This window comes from Amblyomma americanum, chromosome 4 (assembly GCF_052857255.1).
Source record: "Amblyomma americanum isolate KBUSLIRL-KWMA chromosome 4, ASM5285725v1, whole genome shotgun sequence".
NCBI lineage: Eukaryota > Metazoa > Arthropoda > Arachnida > Ixodida > Ixodidae > Amblyomma > Amblyomma americanum.
Genome location: NC_135500.1, coordinates 21,795,836 through 21,816,830, shown reverse-complemented (window position 1 = coordinate 21,816,830; position 20,995 = coordinate 21,795,836). Strand labels below are relative to the sequence as shown.

At 46.7% G+C, this 20,995-nt stretch overlaps 1 protein-coding gene and 1 pseudogene across 1 annotated transcript; one reads left to right on the top strand and one right to left on the bottom strand.

The window, feature by feature from the left end:
• Positions 1-13,046: 13,046 nt before the first annotated feature.
• On the bottom strand, positions 13,047-14,299 carry LOC144127756 (uncharacterized; annotated as a pseudogene).
• Positions 14,300-15,308: 1,009 nt separating this feature from the next.
• LOC144127755 (uncharacterized) lies at positions 15,309-19,397 on the top strand. The gene is made up of 2 exons (XM_077660651.1): positions 15,309-15,352; positions 18,474-19,397. The coding sequence occupies exons 1-2, from the start codon at positions 15,309-15,311 to the stop codon at positions 19,204-19,206; spliced, it is 777 nt and encodes a 258-aa protein (XP_077516777.1). The 3' UTR covers positions 19,207-19,397.
• Positions 19,398-20,995: the final 1,598 nt, after the last annotated feature.

The following is a 20,995-nucleotide window of genomic DNA, read 5'->3' as shown; positions in this document are numbered from 1 at the left end:
CGTCTGCCATTCTTCTCTGGTAGGGTTGGGGTGGGGGAGAGAGCTGAGTTGCGCTGGCAAGCCCAAACCATGTGGTAGGTGTCAGCAACCTCCCCACAGTGTTTGCACCTGCCAGTGAAAGCGGGATCGAAGGGTTTTAGTACTGCCGGGCACAGCATTGTGTTCGTGAATAATCGTAGTAGAACGCCTTCGTTTGCTTTCCCCAGTCCCTTTGCAGGGGCCAGGTAGAGGCGATGCCTATCCTTATAATAGGATGTGATAGCTTTGAAGGAGAGTAAGCAGCTACCTTCAGGTTCCAGATGCTCCGGAGCCAATGGGAACGCCCGGTGAATGAGTGCTCGGGCCGCCGAGTCTGCAGCTTCGTTTCCTGCTAGGCCCTGATGGCCCGGAGTCCAAACCAGGCAGCGGGCAGTAGGATCGCTATCCCGGCTGCAGTTCCTTAGTATTCGTTCAGCTAGTGGAGTTATCCAGCCAGCCTCATAATTGCGACATGCCGAACGCCAGTCTGTTATTATGTGTTTGAATTTTGAATCAGAAGCAGCTAGGGCGATGGCAACCTCTTCAACTTGTGTTGTGCCTGGGGCTCGAAAGGAGAGCCCATCCACCTGTATTTCTTGATGTATGACCGTGGCCGTGTACCACCCTCCGTGGGTCGGCCCAGCTACATCTACGTAAAAGACACCATGTTTGTTGCTATAGTGGTGCGCTAAGGCTTCCGCCCTAGCCTGAAGACGACCACTATGATCCTCCTTGTCCATTTTAGTGGGGAGGGGTCGAGCTCTGAGGACTCGTCTCCGGAGTTCGGGCACTTGGACCCGCTCCTGAATGTGAAAATCATGTTGGATGTGAAGACGGGCTAGCAAGTGCCGACCCGACTTCGTTTGGGCTAGCCTCGTGTATTTATTTGTGAGATGGGCTTCCTTGAGCTTCTGAAAAGTGTTCACCACTCCCAATGCAAGAAGTCTCGCATTGGAGGTGAACACAGGAAGGTCAAGTGCCCTCTTCATCATTTTGCGGAGTATTACCTCAACTTTGGTTTTATGGTTTATGGGGGATTTAACGTCCCAAAGCGACTCAGGCTATGAGGGACGCCGTAGTGAAGGGCTCCGGAAATTTCGACCACCTGGGGTTCTTTTACGTGCACTGACATCGCACAGCACACAGGCATCTAGAATTTCGCCTCCATCGAAATTCGACCACCGCGGCCAGGATCGAGCCCGCGTCTTTCGGGCCGGCAGCCGAGCGCCATAAGCACTCAGCCACCGCGGCGGCTACCTCAACTTTGTCTTCGTCGTGTTTCCGCAAGTGTAGATAAGGGACCGATTAGAGGATTCGGCTGATTACGAAAGCATGGGCCAGCCGCACGGCATCCCTGCTTCGCAAACCACCTCTCTTGTTGGAGAAGTGACGAACCATACGGCCTACTTGGTCTCCAACTTTGCGGAGTTTGTGCAATGTTGTGTCTACTCTTCTTTGGTTATGGCAGCTTAGTGGGCTAGGCTAGGCTGCAGTGGGCTAGGCTGCAGCGGCACCGGCATCATGTTAAATCGATGCTTGCTCTTCATGCAGTTCATCGCTTGTATTGCTGACCACGGCCCTTGCGGAATCGTCTCGTCTGGCTTGACTTCTTCGCTTCTGGATGGGCACGTGGATACCACCGTGTGCTTACCCTTGGACTTGCCAGCTGATACCCTGTGTGATGGCTTCGGGTTTCCCGCTTTCTTCCAATATCTGCAAGCCAGTCATCTCGCCAACTTCTCGTTAGATCAGCCAATCTCGCTGCACTGCTGGTCTATGACGTCACCTGCCAAGGATATAAAGGCTATGTGCGCGGATCGGCTCTTCAGTGGGCTAGGCTGCAGCGGCACCGGCGTCATGTTAAATCGATGCTTGCTCTTCATGCAGGTATGTTACTATTCTGACGCTGAGTGCGTCCGGTCTGATGATCGATACTTGCTGCTGTACCCTTGCCCACGTACTCTTGTGTCCTGCTGCGCACACGCGTTTTATTGCGCAAGTCATCTCCTCCTGAGTGGTGACGTGGAACTCAATCCAGGCCCCCCATCAAAGTCAGCGAACTCCAGTAAAAGCAATGCATCTGGTACCAGACCTTTAACCCGGTCTGTGAGTGGTTCCAGTCTCACTCTCGGGGAGGCTGACGATGCGAGTTCTTCCGCTGTAAATCTTGACAGCGAAATCTCTTCGAATCCTTCGGTGTCTGACATGTTTTCTAGAATACTAGCAGAGCAGAATCAGTTGGACCGTGACATCGCCGACATTAAGCAATCTTTTGCTTGTCGCTTCGATGCTTTGGAGTCACGCGTGGCTGCCATAGAGTCTTTGCCCCCGCCCGAAAATTCCAATCTAATTTCTGATTTACACGCTGAAATTAACTCTTTAAATTTCAGAGTAACACAGCTGGTGCAAAAGAATGATGACCTTGAAAACCGCTCTCGAAGAAATAACATTATAATACGCGGCGTTTCAGAAGACCCGAATGAAACCGCTGACACATTGTTGGATAGCATCTCATCTGTATTGAAGATTAGCTGTCCCAGTATTGAGCGCTTCCACAGGCTCGGTGCAGCTCGCAGAGGTTATACTCGTCCAGTTATCCTAAATCTTTCTAGCTTCAACGACAGAAGTGTGGTTTTTAAAAACGTCTCTAAACTCAAGGGCTCTGCCTTCTTCATTACAGAAGATTTTTCTGCAAGGGTTAGGTCCATTCGGAAAAAAATATGGGACGCATCAGTGTCTTTTCGTGACAACGGTTCTATCGTGAGGTTAAGTTTCGATCATGCCTTCATTGACAAGGTTCGTTACAATTGGGATGAAAGTTCTAGCTCGTTGGTAAAAGCATACACTGATCCTGCTTGTTCTGCGCCTGTGTCCTTGACTGCCGCATCATCGACTTCCTGACTTAGCTCTGGCCGTCCTGATAAGCTAGTTGTTCTAAATATTAACGCTCGCAGCATTGTTAAAAAACTTCCAGATTTACTGTCCCTTATTTCTGTTCACTCCCCCCATATTATTGGCATAACGGAGACTTGGCTGCATAGTGGAATTTATGACTCCGAATTCACCCCACCAGGTTTTGTTACTGTGCGCTTAGACAGAAGTTGCAGTATCGGCGGCGGTGTGGCATTGCTTATCAGATCGGATTTACGATTCTCAGTTTTGCCTTCTCCCCCTGATACAGAATCCTTGTGGTGCAAAGTTTATCTAAACAATTATAGTATTCTAATCAGTGTTATTTATCGTCCACCTGGTTCTTCCGTTGATGTCCTTCACGCTGTCGCAAATTTCATGACCAAGATCAACATTACTTCATCAAGATTTATCTGTTTGGGAGACTTCAACACACCTGGCATCCACTGGCCATCGTTGTCTGCATTTGGTCGTGACATTACAATTTGTAAAGAACTAATTAACATTTCCTTATTGTTTGGACTAACTCATGTTGTTTCTAGTGCTACTAGGCTGAATTCCATCCTCGACTTAGTTTTTCTAAACTCTACTTTGGCCCAAAATGACTTCTCTTGTGAAGTAATTGATGGGCTCTCAGACCATAAAGGCGTGTTAGTTTCACTCTCTTGTCCAGTCTCCAAATCACCCTATTTGTTTACTACTTTTCCTGACTTCACTCGTGCTGACGACCATTCCATTTTGAGGTTTTAGCTGATCGTTTCGATACATTCTCTGCTTTCTCAGCAAGCCACGACGTAAATTTTCTTACTAATTACTTTGAATGTCTTGTCAAGGATTGTGTCCAACGCTTTGTTCCTATTAAAACTAAGAAAAGAAATACTACTGTTCCTTGGATGACTCGAGACATTTTGCATTTATCTCGTCGCCTTCGTAGGCTAAGGCGTTCGAGAAGAAGCAACGATCCCATAACCTTAGACAGATTTCACAAGGCAAAAAAAGAACTTAATCTTAAGTTGCGCATGGCCAAGGATTTCTTTTTTCGTGTCCACCTGCGCGATCTGTTAAGAACTAACCCCCGAAAATTTTGGTCATCCATCTTACCTCGTGACATTTCATCCACTTCGTTCAGATTAGATAATGACGTCATCAGTGAGCCTGCTGTAATATCTGATGCTTTCAACAAATATTTTAACTCGGTGTTCGTTCCGGATACCAACGTCATTCCGCCACTCACTAATATAATTTCTTCTCCAGCAATCAGTGATCCTGTCATAAACACTGATGGCATCCTAAATCTTGTATTAAACCTCGACGTTAAGAAATGTACCGGCCCAGATGGAATACATAATGCGTTCCTGGTTCGTTACTCCATGTGGTCTTCGAAATATCTGACCATCATATTCAACAAGTCCTTATCATCCGCTACAGTTCCTTCTTCTTGGAAATTAGCCAAAGTGCTCCCTCTTTTCAAATCTGGTGATAGACAGTGCTTGTCGAACTACAGACCGATTTCATTGACATCACAGTCATGCAAAATGTTGGAACACATCACTCATAAACACATCATGCTTTTTCTTGAATCCAATAATTTGCTATCTAACTTTCAACATGGGTTTAGGCGCGGTTTTAGTACGGTAACACAACAGAATTTGCTCATGATATATTACATAACCTCGATGTCGGTAACCAAGTTGATGCCATTTTTATAGACTTCTCGAAAGCATTCGATACTGTTCTACATTCCAAGCTTCTTGCTAAACTAAATGCTATACTAAACAATCTTCACTTGGTTGATTGGATTTCTAGCTTTCTCTCATCTCGTTCCCAGTTCGTATCCTATAATTCTTCTCATTCTACTGCTAATGATGTAACGTCCGGTGTGCCTCAAGGCTCCGTCCTTGGACCACTACTCTTTTTAATATATATAAATGACTTGCCGCATAACATTTCTTCTAACATTCGTCTTTACGCTGATGACTGCGTTTTATACGAAGTAATTAATGGCCCTAATGATCATCGTCACCTCCAAGAGTAATTTGCTATGTTTTGTAGTTGGTGTAGTACCTGGCAAATGAGAATTGATTTCGACAAAACCGTCCTCATGTCTTTTTGTAACAAATTTTCCGTTTCCCATTTTAGTTACTCTTTCAATGGCCGCGTGGTGGATAGGGTCTCGCAGTACAAATATCTTGGTGTCATATTCACGCATAACATGTCTTGGTCTAAACACATTGATTACGTATGTAATAAAGCACTAAAAAAACTAGGTTATCTACGACGCACGCTACCCAATTCACCAAAAGACACAAAGCTACTGTTGTATAAATCTCTAATCCGCCCTGTTCTTGATTACGCAGCTGTAGTGTGGAACCCGTACAAGCAATTCGAAATTAACATGTTAGAAGCAGTCCAGAAGAAAGCTGTGCGTTTTATATGTCATCGTTATGATCGCGATTTCTCACCCTCTTCTACACTTCTCTCATTGAATTTAACCACGCTGTCTGTCCGTCGCCACACTGAATCATTAAAATTCTTACATTGTGTCGTCAATTCCTCAGTAAGGCTGTCAGCTAACCACTACATTAATTTTGCACCATTATCATCTACAAGAAGTCATCACGAGCTTAATTTGATACCGTATTTTGCGCATGCTAATTTGTTCAAATTCAGTTTTTTTCCCCGTTCAATAGAAGCCTGGAATTCTCTACCCGGGTCCATTCGTTCTTGTCCATTTCAAAACTTTGTAACTGCCGTTGAAGACGCATAATAGCTGTGTATTCTTACCCTGTCGTTAACAGTTCCTTTCTTGTTTGATATTTCATTTGTGATTTTAACTTTTTGTAGTGCTCACTTGTACATTTTGCTGCATTTTCTTTCCTTGCATTTTTGTGTTTTCCCACTCCTGCCATAGCGCATATAATTGCGCTTCAGTATGTATAAATAAATAAATAAATAAATAAATAAATAAATAAATAAATGTGACCTTGTCCCGTCCAGGCGCATTGACTCTCCTCATTTTGCTCAGGGCTGCCTTGGGATCAAATAATTGTAACGGTTGGTCCAACTCAGGATTATCTTTGCCTGCGTAAAGATACTCCTGACCGCGAGGGTCCTGTTTGCAGCAGAGATACTTGTCCCTGAGTGTCTCTGCAAGTTGTGTTGTGCTGCCCTTGAAATTATGGAGTGCTCGTTGTAAGTGGCGCTGTGTTTCGCCCCGGGTCTACGCGGGGTCTATAATGCTGCGGAAAAGCCTCCAAGTGTTCTTGCCAGACATCTGTCTGGCAGCCGTATTAAAGCGATCTATCCAGTTGGCGTCAGCAAGCTGGGAGGCATCTGAGCTGCTTTGTGAGTGAGATATAGGATGCGCTTCTTGAGTATTCTGTTATGTTTCTGTCTTTTCCAACATTTTGTGAGGCGCGGCGGGCTTCTCAGATGTGTAGTAGATGGTTGTCCACTGCCGGGCAGTCTTCCATGGTCTGTATCTGTGTTTAGTGCTGCTTGAGTGTTGTCATAAGTGTTTAGGCCCACTGATCGTATCCATCTTTAATCAGGTTGGCTGAGGGCAGGGAGTTTCTCAAAGCCTGCCAGTCTGGGAGTCGAGCTAGTGTGAGTGGCCTTTTGAGGGGCCGCGTGTGAATAAGTGTGTTAATGATGCAGTGGTCACTGCCTAGTGTCTCTTCCGTGTTGTTACATTCCACGTGTTGGATGTGTTTGGAAAGTGTGAGATCAGGACACGTGTCCCGAGTCACAGTTTCCCATTCGTGTGTGATGCGCTGGGTCGGTCTCGAGGGTGATGCCTAGCGTAGAGATAAGCTTCGCTAGCTTTCTACCTCGCGCCTCCCCCTTCTTGTATCCCCATAATTGGCTGGGGGCATTGAAATCTCCCACAATCAAAAATGGGTCCCGACCCGCTATCTTCAGTGCCCGGCTGAAGATATCTGAGAAAGTAATATGTTTGAGCTTGGGCGGACAATGTATGTTCAATATGTGTACAGGGAGGTCAGAGCGTCGCAGAGGCAACACGGTGACCATAGTGTAATAGTATGTTATCTCTATGTCGAGATCTACCTCCTGTGCTGTGTACGTCTTATGTACAAGAATACAGGTGGATGGGTCCCGCTGAAAAGTGTTGTATCCAGAAATTTTGGCCGATGCCTCAGGTTCTTGAAGCGCGAAAATAGCGGCATGAACGTATAGTGTTTCAAGGTAAAGGCGTAGGTGTGCTCGTTTTGTGCGGTCGCAAAAGCCTCTACAATTCCATTGTATTATGCCCAAGGGTTCCTGATTTATTTTACGAGGTGTCCGCTTAGTGCCCTGAGCCATGAGGAAGGCTAGAGGCTGGCTGGCTCACCCCACCCACTGCGCTGGTGCCCTGCATGGTAGCGAGGGGGTTATCCTGATTTTCTTCCTCGATAGTTTCGCGGTAAATTTCGGATGGGCGGCCTACTTCCCTTACGGGTCCTGCCCGCCTAAGCAATTTTGGGTTAGCCTGTATCCAGGCTTTAATGTTTTCGGCGACTTGCTGCGTAACGGACACAGTCAGTTGCTGAGTAATGGTTGTTACCAGCTGCTGCATTTATGTTTGGATGACTTGTGTAATAATCGCTGGCAGTTGGGTCATGTGATCAGCCACATTTTGCTCAATATCCGTCATGCGGCTTTCCAGATTTGCAGTGAGCGGAGCACCTGACAACGAAGCTACGCTCAAGCACACAGACGCCGATTCATCATCGTCCTCCATTGTTTCCGAGAGAGGTGGCTCTGCCCTAGCGTTTCTTTTTTTTTTAGTGCGTTTAATTTGGATTCTAGCTGCGCGTTCTGGTTTTTGAGAAACGCTAGCTCTTTTTTCAGCTCAAATTCGAGGGTGGAAGGGAAGGGGGAGGAAATAGAGGCGACGCCCGTCCAGCTGCTTACATTTGATGTTGAAGTTGGGCTGTTGCCAAGGGAGGGGGGGGGGGGGGGAATCCCCGGCTTGGAAAGCTGGCGGCTTGGCACCGGTCCCGGGTTTCGCCTTTTTGGAAGCGAGAGGTGGTTGTTTCTAGCTGCCTTGTTTACCGGCAGCTTGGCCGGACTTGCCCGTCTTGTTCCCAGGGGACTTGCTTGACTTGCTTGGTTGCTTCCCTTGGTGCTGCTGGGATAGCGGTCTCGATCGTTGGAGACGCCGAAACTTGCCCTTGCAGTCAGCGGAGCCAGTCAGGTGGGCCTGCCCGCAGATCATGCAGCATGGGGTAGTCATGTTCGTTTAGAATATGCTCCGAGGCGCCTACATGTTACCCGCAAAATCCACATCTTCCGATGTCCGGGTGTGAGCAGTTGTCAACCCTGTGGCCGATGGTCCCGCAGCGGAAGCATGCAGGGATCGTCCGTTTGTATTCTCGCACAAGTGTGCATTCACGATTGTAGTGCACGTAGCGCGGCACCTTGCGGCCCACAAAGGTGAGCACCGCTAGATTTGATTTTCCCAGTTTGCGAACAAAGACTATCTCACCTTTGCGCCACTTCACCTTGTTATTGAGGGTAGCCGTCGTCTCATCAGCCCGCACCCCGATCACACCTCCGCACACCTCACCATTAAGCTTCAGGCGGCCCCGAAATGGATGGGAGTCCGATCCGGTCTTGAGGTCAAAGTCTTTAGTCAGCTTATTGGCTGCTTCGATGTGTTCGGTCCCACAAACGACGAGGTTCTGGGTCCAGACTGGCCATATGCTGAGCGCGGCGCCAGCGTCTCCTCCCACGTACTGGGCAATAGCCGCTCCCAACTCGCCGTGCTGGAAAATTGCCTTGAGGTTCATGGTTTGCCTTGCCTTGAGAACCACGATTACAGCTCATTTTCGGCGTCTCTTTCAGGCGCCATAAAGCAGTCGTGTTATCCAGCGGCAGCGCATCGCGATCGCTGCCGGAGGAGAGGCGGCCGATGAGCCCAGCTGCCTGTGTTTGCTTGAGCGACGCCATCGTGGTACCGTCCCTGGATGTTTTGGAACGCTGGGTCCGCTTACGCATGGAAATCAGCGTAAAGAGTCCATCTTCAATGGGTGGAGACCTGTCTTCGGGTTGTTGAATCTCAATTTCAGCCCACGCTATTGCAGTGGGATCGTAGCCGCGTTGAGTTATGGTCGCCATAGCGTTCCGCAGCGTGGCGAGTATGAAAAATTGTCAGAGAACAACCAGTTTCGGGCCTACATTCTCAGGACCAGGACCAGCAGGTTCCCCTCGATGTTGGGAAGGTGATAGTGACGGTTTCGGTGGGGTCACACGAAAAGTTCCGCGGTTCCTGGGGAAATTAACAGGAGCCGATACGCCGCACGTACGTCTGGTCGCTTCGCGCGCTCCGCGTCAGGTTGGGGGTTCTGCTGTGGCAGTGAGCCACGCAGTTGTCAGCTATGACTGTGTGCATTGCGCCAAACTGCAACAACCGCACTGGAAACGGCAAAGCGTTTTACGCAGTGTCATGTGCAAGTTCGGCGGCTGTAGTGCGTCGGCGATTAAAGTGGCTTTTGAGAATGGGCCGCGTTAAGCGCTATGAAATATATAACTTAAAAACACAGATGAAAAGATAATGCATAAAAAAATTAGGTAAGCTAATAATATCAACGAGAAAGATTACTTTCAAGGTCCTTTAAAGATTCGTCATTTCACTGCATATAACAACGGGGTACATTTTGTAAAATGCTTTAGGCAAGCAATTCAGTTTGAAACTTTTTCATTAGGTCAGACTCGCCTATTGAACGCACTGGCGCTGCTTTAGTCTGCTTGCCTGTAACAAGCTGCAGAATCATTTTAATTCGTTTCTTAGGAGATGCGTTTTCATCATATTTTTCCGTGCATAACTCGCACAAACATGCAGCGGTGCAAGTTGTGGAAAAGTAATTCATCGCAATACAGAGGAAGAAAGGGCCGGAAAGACGCTGTCCAATCCGGAACGGGAGTGCTTCTGCACCTGAATTTACTTGTTCCAGAAAAAAACTCGCAAGCCGTTTCTAGTATTTTTCGCGAATTTGTCATGACTACAATTTTCTGTTAATCTTTGCTGATTTTTTTTCATGCCGTATGCGCACCCTCGGAAAGTGACAGATTAGTTTTTGGCGTTACGTTTAAAAAATTGCGATCGAGTACGATTTGCACGCAAATACAAAAAAAACAAGCCCAAGCGCCCTACACAGCGAGCCTATGAACGAAGCCCCTATACGCACGAGCAGTGGCTTTCCCGCACGGATTGGAAATGATGGCGGACATTCGCGCAACTCTGCTTCCTGCGGGAGCATATACAGGAACACTAAGGACTGCAAGCGGTCCTCGCACATGTCGTCCAAATATCAACTCAAACGGAGAAAACCCCAGACTCGCTTGCGGTACCCCTCTGTATGCGAACAGAAGCGGAGTGTTATTATGATCCCATGTTTTGGGCTCCTCCTGACTGAGCTTCCATTAAATTTCTCATCCATACCATTGCACATTGTATGGTAAGGCGCCGTGGTGAGATATTTCACTGCCATGAGATCATTCAGCTCGCTCATAATTTCGGAAGTGAAACAGGAGCCCTGATCAAAAAGGATCTCTCGCAAAACCTATTCGTGAAAACATATCCACCAAACCTTCTGTCATGGTTGCTGAATCTATCTTTGGCAGAGCCACGGCGTCGGGATACCTCGTACTTTGCCTTTCGGGCACGTTCTTTTACAGCAGTCGCATGACCTGACATACCTCTTAATCTCCTCCTGCACTCCCGGCCAGTAGAATTCTTCCAGAACTCGATCTGTAGTCTTCGTAATGCCCTGATGCCCCGCCAACGGGCTGTCGCGGGCAAGCCTTAACACCTGTGATCGGCAAGACTTGGGAAGTACTACATGTCGAACCTCTCTGCCAGAGGCGAGATGGTAGAGTCGGTACAGCAAACCCTTTTCAACAGAATACGAGTGCGAAGTGTCGTGCTTGCCATGGAACACCTTCCCTACTTTCACCCAACACGCCTTCAATGACTCATCGTCTGTTTGCTGTGCGTCTACAATTTCTTTGGTGAATCTCAGGGGACCAACGCTTAAAGCCGTACTTTCCCTTCTTCGTCCAGAAACTTCCTTTCCAGCCAGCACCATTTTGGGCCCTCGCCCTCACCATTTTCACTAGCGACCTCATCATTGACTATGCCAGGACATAATTTAGCAATGCCCTCCGATTTCTTCCAATTAATATCTGGATGTGACGGCTCACGAGCCTCTGGTATATTTCTAATTATGACATCTTACCATGGCCGCGCCAGTGAAATAAGGGGAAGCGATATAGACTTCTGCCTCCCTTCTAGACTACTGCCATCAACAAGGAACACCGTAGATCTCGAGCCGGTGAGAGCTGAGTCAGGAACTAGGGCTCTCTGCACAACCACCGCATTGCTCCCCATGTCCCGTAGAACACGCACGGGCAGGCCTCGGAGCTCTCTCTCTAGTACAGGCAGGTGTTGGGCGTCTGCAGGCTTTTTCCGGACAAGTCCGACAACCAACTTATCTTCAGCTGGTTCAAGCCTATCTGCTGTTGTGGACACAGTACCATGCGCAACACTTTCTGGTTGAACACAACAGGACGAGTGCTTCAGGTTTCGTGCTTTCTTGAGCAGGAGCTTACATCATGCCCTGTTTTTCGACAATAAACGCAATAAAGCTGTTCCAGCTTAGAGCGACAGTCGGCAGCCTTATGTCCAGGTCGATTACAAATGAGGCACCTTCCTGACTGTCTACTTAATGGTACATCCTTTTCTCTTGACATGCCCACCTCGAACGATTGTTTGAACAAATACAAGTTTTTTTGCCGCTGGGCCTGTAGAAAATTGTCTGCTGCCTCAGCCATTTTCTCCAGCGTCTTGCACTCTCCCGAAGGACAATCATAAGACGACTATGACAGTTCTTCATGAGCTAATCGGCCACCACCAAGTCTCGTAAACCATTGTACGTTGTGGCCGGTCCCAACATTTCGACCCATCGATCGAAATGACTGAGCAAACGAGCTGCGTATTGCTTGACTGTTTCTTTATCAAGCTGCTTACTCTCACGAAACCTTTCGCGATAACCTTCCGCAGTAAACCGAAAATGTTGGAGCAGGGCTAGCTTTGCCTTATCATAGTCCGTTGAATCTGCTGGAGACAATCTGCCGAGCAGCCGGAGAGCCTCCCCAGTCAAAGACATATTCAGTGCTGTAGCCAATTTTTCTTTAGGCCAGCTGTGCCCTTCTGCGATACGGTTAGAACGTTTGAGGTATGCGTCCAAATCCCTGCGATCGTCGAAAGGTGGGATCAATTTGTGTGGGCTGCTGAGGGCCCTGATGCGGGTTCAAGATTACCCCCACCAGGTTCTGCAAGCCTTAAATGGAGCTGCAATCTACGCTTTTCAGGTTCTGCTAGCGATTTTGCATGTTCGCATTTGGCTTGTGCTTTAGACTCTCCAGCTTTTGCTTGCGGCTTGGCGCGCTCGCGTTCGGGTTCTGCTAGCGCTTTTTCATGCTCGCGTTGAGCCTGGCGTTCGGCTGCACTTGCCCGTTCCTTCTCTTCCTCGGCAGCCACCCACGTGCCCAGCTCGGCGTCTTTCAACCCCAACTTTTTCCCTAACTCAATTAACTCCTTTAGCGTGCTCATCGTTATTATTTAAAAAATCCCTCAATATAAGTTAAACGGTTCCGTCCTGTCGCGGACGCCAATTGTCGCGAATTGGTAGCGCGTCCCCGACTTTCCGATGGGGAACGCTATCGCGTGCGGGTTCAAACAAGGGAACAAGGAAACAGAGGTCAAACAGAACAAAACGAATCCGTATTTATAATTTAAAGGAAAAGAGCCAATAAGAAAAGAAAACAAGAGAAACACGCACTCAACACGCGTACAATACTACAGAAATAAAGGAAAGTGTTCGCCAGGTACTTAATCGCAGTTGACAATGGCAACTGCGATTAAGAGCATGGATAAGGGCAGAGGCTATATAAATGCTCTTCCTTGAATAAATCGTGTTGAAAGTGCAGCGCGCGTCCTGTTCTCTTGTCCGTGTTGCCATTTTGCGCTCTCATGTCTTTCACGGATATGCTTATTACAGAGTACAAGCATTCAGAAAACTTTCAGAGGTGTGCAACACAAGGAGTCAGAGCCGTCAAGATTTGAAATTGTTAAGCTTCCGTTTTTGAGCAACATTTGCTTGCACAAGACTGTCGCTCCTACTTTTACAAAAGTTTTTCAGCAGAATGTTTGTTGCAGCGCTAAGAATGTGATGCATGACAAAGTGAGGACTATGGCCACTTTCACATTCGTCGAAACTGTTACCGTCTTCTATCATGTTGGTAGCCAGTGTGAAAAGGGTTTGCCTTTGGTTCGCTAGAGAATGGAAATGCACAGCATACTTTTCACTTCGCAGCTTGTCCAGGACGATTTTAGCAGTCATTACAGCATTAACAACTGGAGGTTGTGGGGGCCTCCGCGATTTATGTTTGCTATAATTTCAGCATTCTCAACTATGATGTCTTCATCTTCTACCAAATTTGCTCGGCAAGCAGTGCATGCAAGTTTTTTAAGTGCTGCATGGGCGCAGTATCCGGCCACGTACGTTATAGCTGGCAGATTTTGTGCCTTCATTTCGAAGTCCTTGTCATTTACTTCAATGTTGAACCTCTGTAGAATCGCCTCATCAATGCTGACAGCAGGTGCCCCTGAATCAGTGTCTGGAAGCGCCAGGGCTGTTTGTAGGCGAAGCTTGCTTTCGGATTCGAACACTTGTCTGATAGACACATGGTACTGCGACCGAGAAAGCTGCCTATACTTGCCAAATCTTTCCTCCAAGCAGAGTGTCTAAAAATTCCCCAGAAGTACGTAGTGAAATCCAAGGTCTTTAAGGCAATAGTTTATTATACTGACCAAGGCTTCCGTAGTGAGACGCAAGGCACTGTGGGTCTCCCGAGTGAGAATTCCATTGTCAAACTTCAAACTCTCCCAGAGGTCAAGCCACTGCATGATGGTTTGAAGGAATTCAACTTGTGGACACAGCTTTTCTGCTATGGGAGTCTGCAGGTCATCACGATGCCGGTGTCCTTTGCTGGGCGACTTCACATTAACTATCCTCCACCAGGTTTCAACAACCTTTAAAAATTCCGCTGTTCCAGCTGCATGCTGCAGTATATAGCGTTGACCGCATGTTTCTAGAGCAGCTATGGTTGATAGGTTGAACACTTTCAGTGCAAGCTTCACATTTTGCCTTTCCATATTAGATGGATTTAGGGCCTTTACTGACAGTTTTGGAGCAGCCTTGATAAGGTGGTCTTCTTTTAGGTGAAGATCACGGAGGGTCTTGACCGAAACAGTGATATATTTTGGGTGGAGTTCAATTTCATAAGTGAAGGAAAAAACATGCATGTTCCATGGTTTTTTTTTGGTTGATCCAATTGTTACGAATACATTTCAACAAGTGAAAGGGGTCAATAACGAAAAAAAATAGGACAAGTGGGATCTTATGGGTCAGGATAGGAGCTGCTCACCTTTGATGACAATCGAAAGACAGACATTGTTTTGCGATTGATAGAGTTTTTATCTGTGATGACTGCAATGATGCGAAGCTCAACCTTTTCAAGCTCATTTATGATGCTGTGGGGCACAGTGTTCAGCTGTTGAGCATTAATTTGTTCAACTGGCAAAATGTGAACAACACTTTTTTGTGATGACAGGAGGCTTTGAATCATAAAGACATGAGCTGTCCTTGCTGCTGGGCGTGCCGACAATCGTGCCACCCTTATAATCAAAATACGCCTGTAGATGGATCTCATTCATCATGAGAACCACTGATTTCTCATGATGCTTCATTGCACTCGCGATCTTCTTCGCATAAAGCAGGAAAGAAGCATCCTCCTGCTCAGCTGCTGGATGTATAGCATATGCATTGCATACACGCCTAATAGTTGACTCATGCGGCAATGTGAGACCTTCGTAGTGACGCAAGTACCTACAAGCATGAGGAGAGATTGTAAATAGAAGGCTGAAAAATACCAACAGCTTTCAAGAGTAGCGGGGTGACTTGCTTAAAAAGAAAAAGACTTGTTCCTTTAAACATGTCCAAGCATCTTGCCGATCTTCGTCTTGCATTTCTTGATTTGTTGCGTCTTCAAGAAAAGATAGCACGAGCTTCAATATGCCACCTTTCTTCAGGTTTACGGAAGGCAGGAGCCTTATCAGAGCTCTCAACGGCATCCAACAGACCTGTCAAGCACCGAATATCATTCGCAGTTTTTGGAATGATCTCCACGCCATTAAGTTTGGTGACCTCGACATCATGAAAATACAGCTTTAGAGGGAGGTCCTCGGTGACTTTAACTGAGTTTTTGATTGCTGGAGCACCACCGATAGTCAGATTGAGGAAGAGTACAAAGTCATGCTGGTAAACCACCGTCCAGAATTTGGAGACTTTGATACATGGTACGCATTTCAACAGCGCCTGAAAGTTGTCAATTTTGTTTCTGTCCTCTTCGGCCTGGTGCGCTTCAATGGACAAGTTGATAGCATCTTGTAACGCAGCTGCCTCTCGGCGCGTCTTCTTTTCATCTGGGGCCTCTCGAGACGTGCTTGCATTTGGGGCAGAAAGATATGCCGGGCAGTCTGGAAGTATGCTTGGAACAGCATCAGGTCGTAACCGTACGAGCTTCAGCGCCACTTCAATTACTTTTCCAGTCTTTGTATCAGTGTAGCTTGTTCTATTTACCATGTCGCACGGTTTAAAGTGGCGCTCGCAGACCTGGGATTAAAAAAACAGTAAAAGCGCTAGAACCTGAAGTTTCAAAATCAGACAGGTGCATGAAAGTACGAAATTTCTATAAATGTCGTGTGAACTGAATGTCAGCAATACTATTTCGCTACGACTTTACAGATTTATCGGGTCCAAAAGAGGCAGCACTACGGAATTATCTCGCAACATGCTGCCCGCAGCGTATTCAATGCAACTGAGGGAGGAGTAACAACAAATGTTAAAGGAATGTTTCCTTACCACCGACCGCTTTCCTGGAGCGAAGTCCGCACGATTGATAGCTCTAATCCTAGTGAAAAACAGCGCACAAGCAAACACAGACAGAAAGAAGGGGACAAGCGCTGAACTAGCAACTGAGGTTTTATTGAGAAGCATGGCGAAATATATACAGCACAGCATACAGCATTCAAAAAACATATAAACAGCACATAAAAGGCGGATAAGAAGCCAGCATCCAAACTCATCGCTTAACGTCGCATATCCAAGAATTCCATCTCTTTTGTTGAAAGAATGATAGACGGGGTGCTGACACATGAGTCCTCCGCTTTTGCTATCGCCCTAGCCTCGATAATTTCCCTTGTTATTGTGCACTTGTTTCGTGCCAGGATTTTGCAGCCGTGAAGGTCGGGTATGCAGGCAGGTTTATGATTGCAACGGTGACAGTGCTTAGCCAGAAAACCTGATGAAGCAATGGATCTTACATTGTTGTTATGCTCCAGTAATCTTTCGTTAAGACACCGAGCGGCCTGGCCGATGTATCTGCTTCCACACGGTAACTTAATTTCATAAACAACACCCTGATCACATGCAACAAAAGGATTCTGGTGGTTGATTTTGCATCCAGGACGAGGCTTTTTCATTGGATTTGTCGCTTTACACAGTTTTATTAGTTTTTCTGGGGCAGAAAACACAACCTTAACATCAGCCTTCTTGGCTATTTTCTTAAGGTTGTGCGAGATTTTATGCATATAAGGGATGACCACAACTTTTTGTTTATCATCTCTTTGTCCCTTTTGTTGATTGCATCCCGTCTGCCCTTCCGCTTTTTTCTCTTTTAGAACACCTTCCGCCACTGACACTAGCAATTCACTGGGGTAGCCAGCCGCACCTAGACGGGCAGTTTGTTTCATTAGGCTTTCCTCAACTGTGTGAAAACACGACCTGTTTAATGCATTACGAAAGCAAAGCTTAGCAATACCCTTTTCACCAATTTCGAGTGTGCCGAATCGTACGGAAGTATCGGCTTTTTTCCCCTAGGATCATAAATCCAACAGGCATGGTTGTTCGTAAACCGGAGGCTTAAGTCCAAGAAACGGATGCTTTCTTCCAGAGGCAGTTCATTGGTCAATGTTAGGGGGTTTAAACACTCCTCGAATATTCTTAGAATGCTCCCGAATGTTTCGTCAAGAGGTCGGTCTGTCCTTTCTATTATAATCAGAAAGTCGTCAACATATCGTGCCACGCTTAAAACTTGGCAGCCGTCCAGACGTTTTAACAACACATTGTCACACTCAACCAGAAATAAATCGCTCAGCAAGGGCGCTATGCATGAGCCTATACACACACCTTGCTTTTGTAGATACGTGTCTTTTCCCCAGTCTACATATGTAGATGTCAGATAAAGATGCAATAGTTCCAAAAATCCCCCTACATCTATACCCGACTCATTCTGGAATGCAACAGCTCCTGCCTTATCAATACAATAATCGATGGGTGTATTTGGAGTGGCGTAGATGTGCTCGGCCCACACTAGCAATCAAACTCCAGGGTGCCATTTCGAAAGACGCTATCCTTCCTTCAAAAAGAGGCACTGTGTGTTCTGCCTGCCGATAAAGAAGGTGGGTTTGCAGTGTTTTCTGTGGGGACCTTCTCCCGTAAAGCATCACAGGCTGTGAATGCTGCGTTTGACAGCAAAAACGTTTCACTAAAGAGTGCGAAATCAAAGGCAAAGAAACTGTGTAACAGGCTCAATCTAACAGGACTTGTAACCCACATAGACAAGAGTGAGAATTTGTCATTACAAATGTTGTTTGCCGCCAAAACGCACAAGCCAGAGTGCCCTTTCAGGGTCATAGTGTCGGAGCGTGGGACATGGCAAAAGAGCATTGGAATTTTCTTACAGGACCAGCTGAGAAAGCTTACCTTTGATGACCCGTTCCTAATCAGAAATTCCAATGAAGTTGCTAACTATCTCAATTCTGTAGAAGGAAAATCAGTGACGGCCTTTTCTATTGACATCAAGGATTTGTTTTATTCACTCCCGCATGATAGATTAATGTCGTGTGTAGAAACGTGTATTGATAAGGCAGGAGTTGTTGCATTCCAGAATGAGTCGGGTATAGATGTAGGGGGAATTTTGGAACTATTGCATCTTTATCTGACATCTACATATGTAGACTGGGGAAAAAACACGTATCTACAAAAGCAAGGTGTGTGTATAGGCTCATGCATAGCGCCCTTGTTGAGCGATTTATTTCTGGCTGAGTGTGACAATGTGTTGTTAAAACGTCTGGACGGCTGCCAAGTTTTAAACGTGGCACGATATGTTGACGACTTTCTGATTATAATAGAAAGGACAGACCGACCTCTTGACGAAACATTCGGGAGCATTCTAAGAATATTCGAGGAGTGTTAAAACCCCCTAACATTGACCAATGAACTGCCTCTGGATGAAAGCATCCGTTTCTTGCACTTAAGCCTCCGGTTTACGAACAACTATGCCTGTTGGATTTATGATCCTAGGGGAAAAAAGCCGATACTTCCGTACGATTCGGCACACTCGAAATTGGTGAAAAGGGGTATTGCTAACCTTTGCTTTCGTAATGCATTAAACAGGTCGTGTTTTCACACAGTTGAGGAAAGCCTAATGAAACAAACTGCCCGCCTAGGTGCGGCTGGCTACCCCAGTGAATTGCTAGTGTCAGTGGCGGAAGGTGTTCTAAAAGAGAAAAAAGCGGAAGGGCAGACGGGATGCAATCAACAAAAGGGACAAAGAGATGATAAACAAAAAGTTGTGGTCATCCCTTATATGCATAAGATCTCGCACAACCTTAAGAAAATAGCCAAGAAGGCCGATGTTAAGGTTGTGTTTTCTGCCCCAGAAAAACTAATAAAACTGTGTAAAGCGACAAATCCAATGAAAAAGCCTCGTCCTGGATGCAAAATCAACCACCAGAATCCTTTTGTTGCATGTGATCAGGGTGTTGTTTATGAAATTAAGTTAACGTGTGGAAGCAGATACATCGGCCAGGCCGGTCGGTGTCTTAACGAAAGATTACTGGAGCATAACAACAATGTAAGATCCATTGCTTCATCAGGTTTTCTGGCTAAGCACTGTCACCGTTGCAATCATAAACCTGCCTGCATACCCGACCTTCACGGCTGCAAAATCCTGGCACGAAACAAGTGCACAATAACAAGGGAAATTATCGAGGCTAGGGCGATAGCAAAAGCGGAGGACTCATGTGTCAGCACCCCGTCTATCCTTCTTTCAACAAAAGAGATGGAATTCTTGGATATGCGACGTTAAGCGATGAGTTTGGATGCTGGCTTCTTATCCGCCTTTTATGTGCTGTTTATATGTTTTTTGAATGCTGTATGCTGTGCTGTATATATTTCGCCATGCTTCTCAATAAAACCTCAGTTGCTAGTTCAGCGCTTGTCCCCTTCTTTCTGTCTGTGCTTGCTTGTGCGCTATTTTTCACTAAGATGCAAAACCAACTAGCCCATTCAGCTGCTTTACTGACAATGAGCTCTAATCCATTGAGCTCTTCTTGCTTGGTCCGAAGGGAAGGTGAAGACTCGCACACGCTCACCGCCATCATCCGTGCTGTACAGGATGGGTCGGCTCAGGCCGAACATGATAGAGAAGGGCGATTAATCTCGTATCAAGGGATTACAGAACACTAAAAGCAATGCCGGAGGTGTTTTCCCCCACCAAACAAACATATCCGATCGGACTGCGAGGACGATAAATGTAAAATGTGTGGGGCGAGAGGAACCCTCGACCATATAATTTGGGAGTGCGCTTACTCCCCAGGCAGGGCGCAAAACATTAGCAGTAGGGAAGCCTGGGAAACCTTGTTGCGGAGCTCGGACCCTGAGCTCCAAATCACCGCCGTCCAACTGGCAGAAGAGGCCGCCGGCGAAACCAACCCGGCCAGCATCGAATGCGACCATCCCGTGCGGCTGGGCCGCTCCTAGTCCTCTCCCCTGTAAAGGGGGATGAGACAGAGCGGCCCAGGCGGTGTGGTCTTTCTCTGTTGGACAATAAAAGTTTTCAACAACAACAACAACATCCCGCGGCACCGCGGTACACAGCAATGCCCAGGCATTATCACAGCCTGCACACTGTAGGAAGGAAGGAAGGAAGGCCTCAGACGTTGCTGGCACATACCCACTACGGGGGAGTGGCCAAGACACAGGCGGTTAATTACTGGATACAGGAAAGTTTTGACGGGAAAAGGAGTGGTAATAGTATGTAGTCTGAGAGATTGGAAGAGGGAAGGAAAGGGGTCCAGTTAACTTGGAGTTCAAAGACGGGACAATTGCTTAATGTGCATAATAGTACACAATGCCTGTAATGTTGCAATGTCGTACTGACTGAGGGCGGGAAAAAGAAATTAGACATACACCTCCCGGCACCGACGTACTTCCTCGTCGTCATCGACGTTGTTACCGTACCGGTGCTAACTCTGAAACAGCGTTGAGTTTCGTGACACACGCCGCACGAACAAAAAAGAAACGCAGAAATGCTAACACGTGCAACTACATTCACGAAATGAAGGAACCACTGATGTTTACCTCCTGTACAAACGCATTTTCCAGTCGAGCACTCTGTACGAAAACGAAAAAGTGTACCAGAACTACGTACAAAAAACAATATTACCTTCCAAAATAAGCGGTTCAACAAAAAGTATAAATTTTCACAAAATAACACTTTTATTTTTGCAGCAAAGCAGTAACAAACGCATCAAAATGTTTTCTTAAATTTTATACTTCGGCTGGTACTGCGCCGAGCACGCGTTGTTGCACCAAGATCACGGGATGCATTCCAATTCTCTAGACGTCCCAAAAGACGTCAAGTGAGACGTCTAGGAAGCCGTCTACATGTCCATATTGGAGGCAGTGACTGCTGCAACCAGGGGCCCTATTCTCGACACGCATGGCCGCCGTTCGCCGCCATATTGTCTCTCTGATTGGCTCATTGGGCGATCGCGTGCAAGTCACGAGTTTTAAATCTGTGGTGCGAAACCATCCGGCTTCGAAATAGCTTTCTGCCGTGACGTCAAAATGACGTGTACCTGAAGACTGATTTT

Coding starts and splice junctions, on each gene's coding strand:
- LOC144127755 (XM_077660651.1), top strand. CDS start 15,309: ATGCTGGTAAACCACCGTCCAGAATTTGGAGACTTTGATACATG. Junction 15,353..18,473: donor TTTGGAGACTTTGATACATG/GTACGCATTTCA, acceptor ATTGGTGAAAAG/GGGTATTGCTAACCTTTGCT.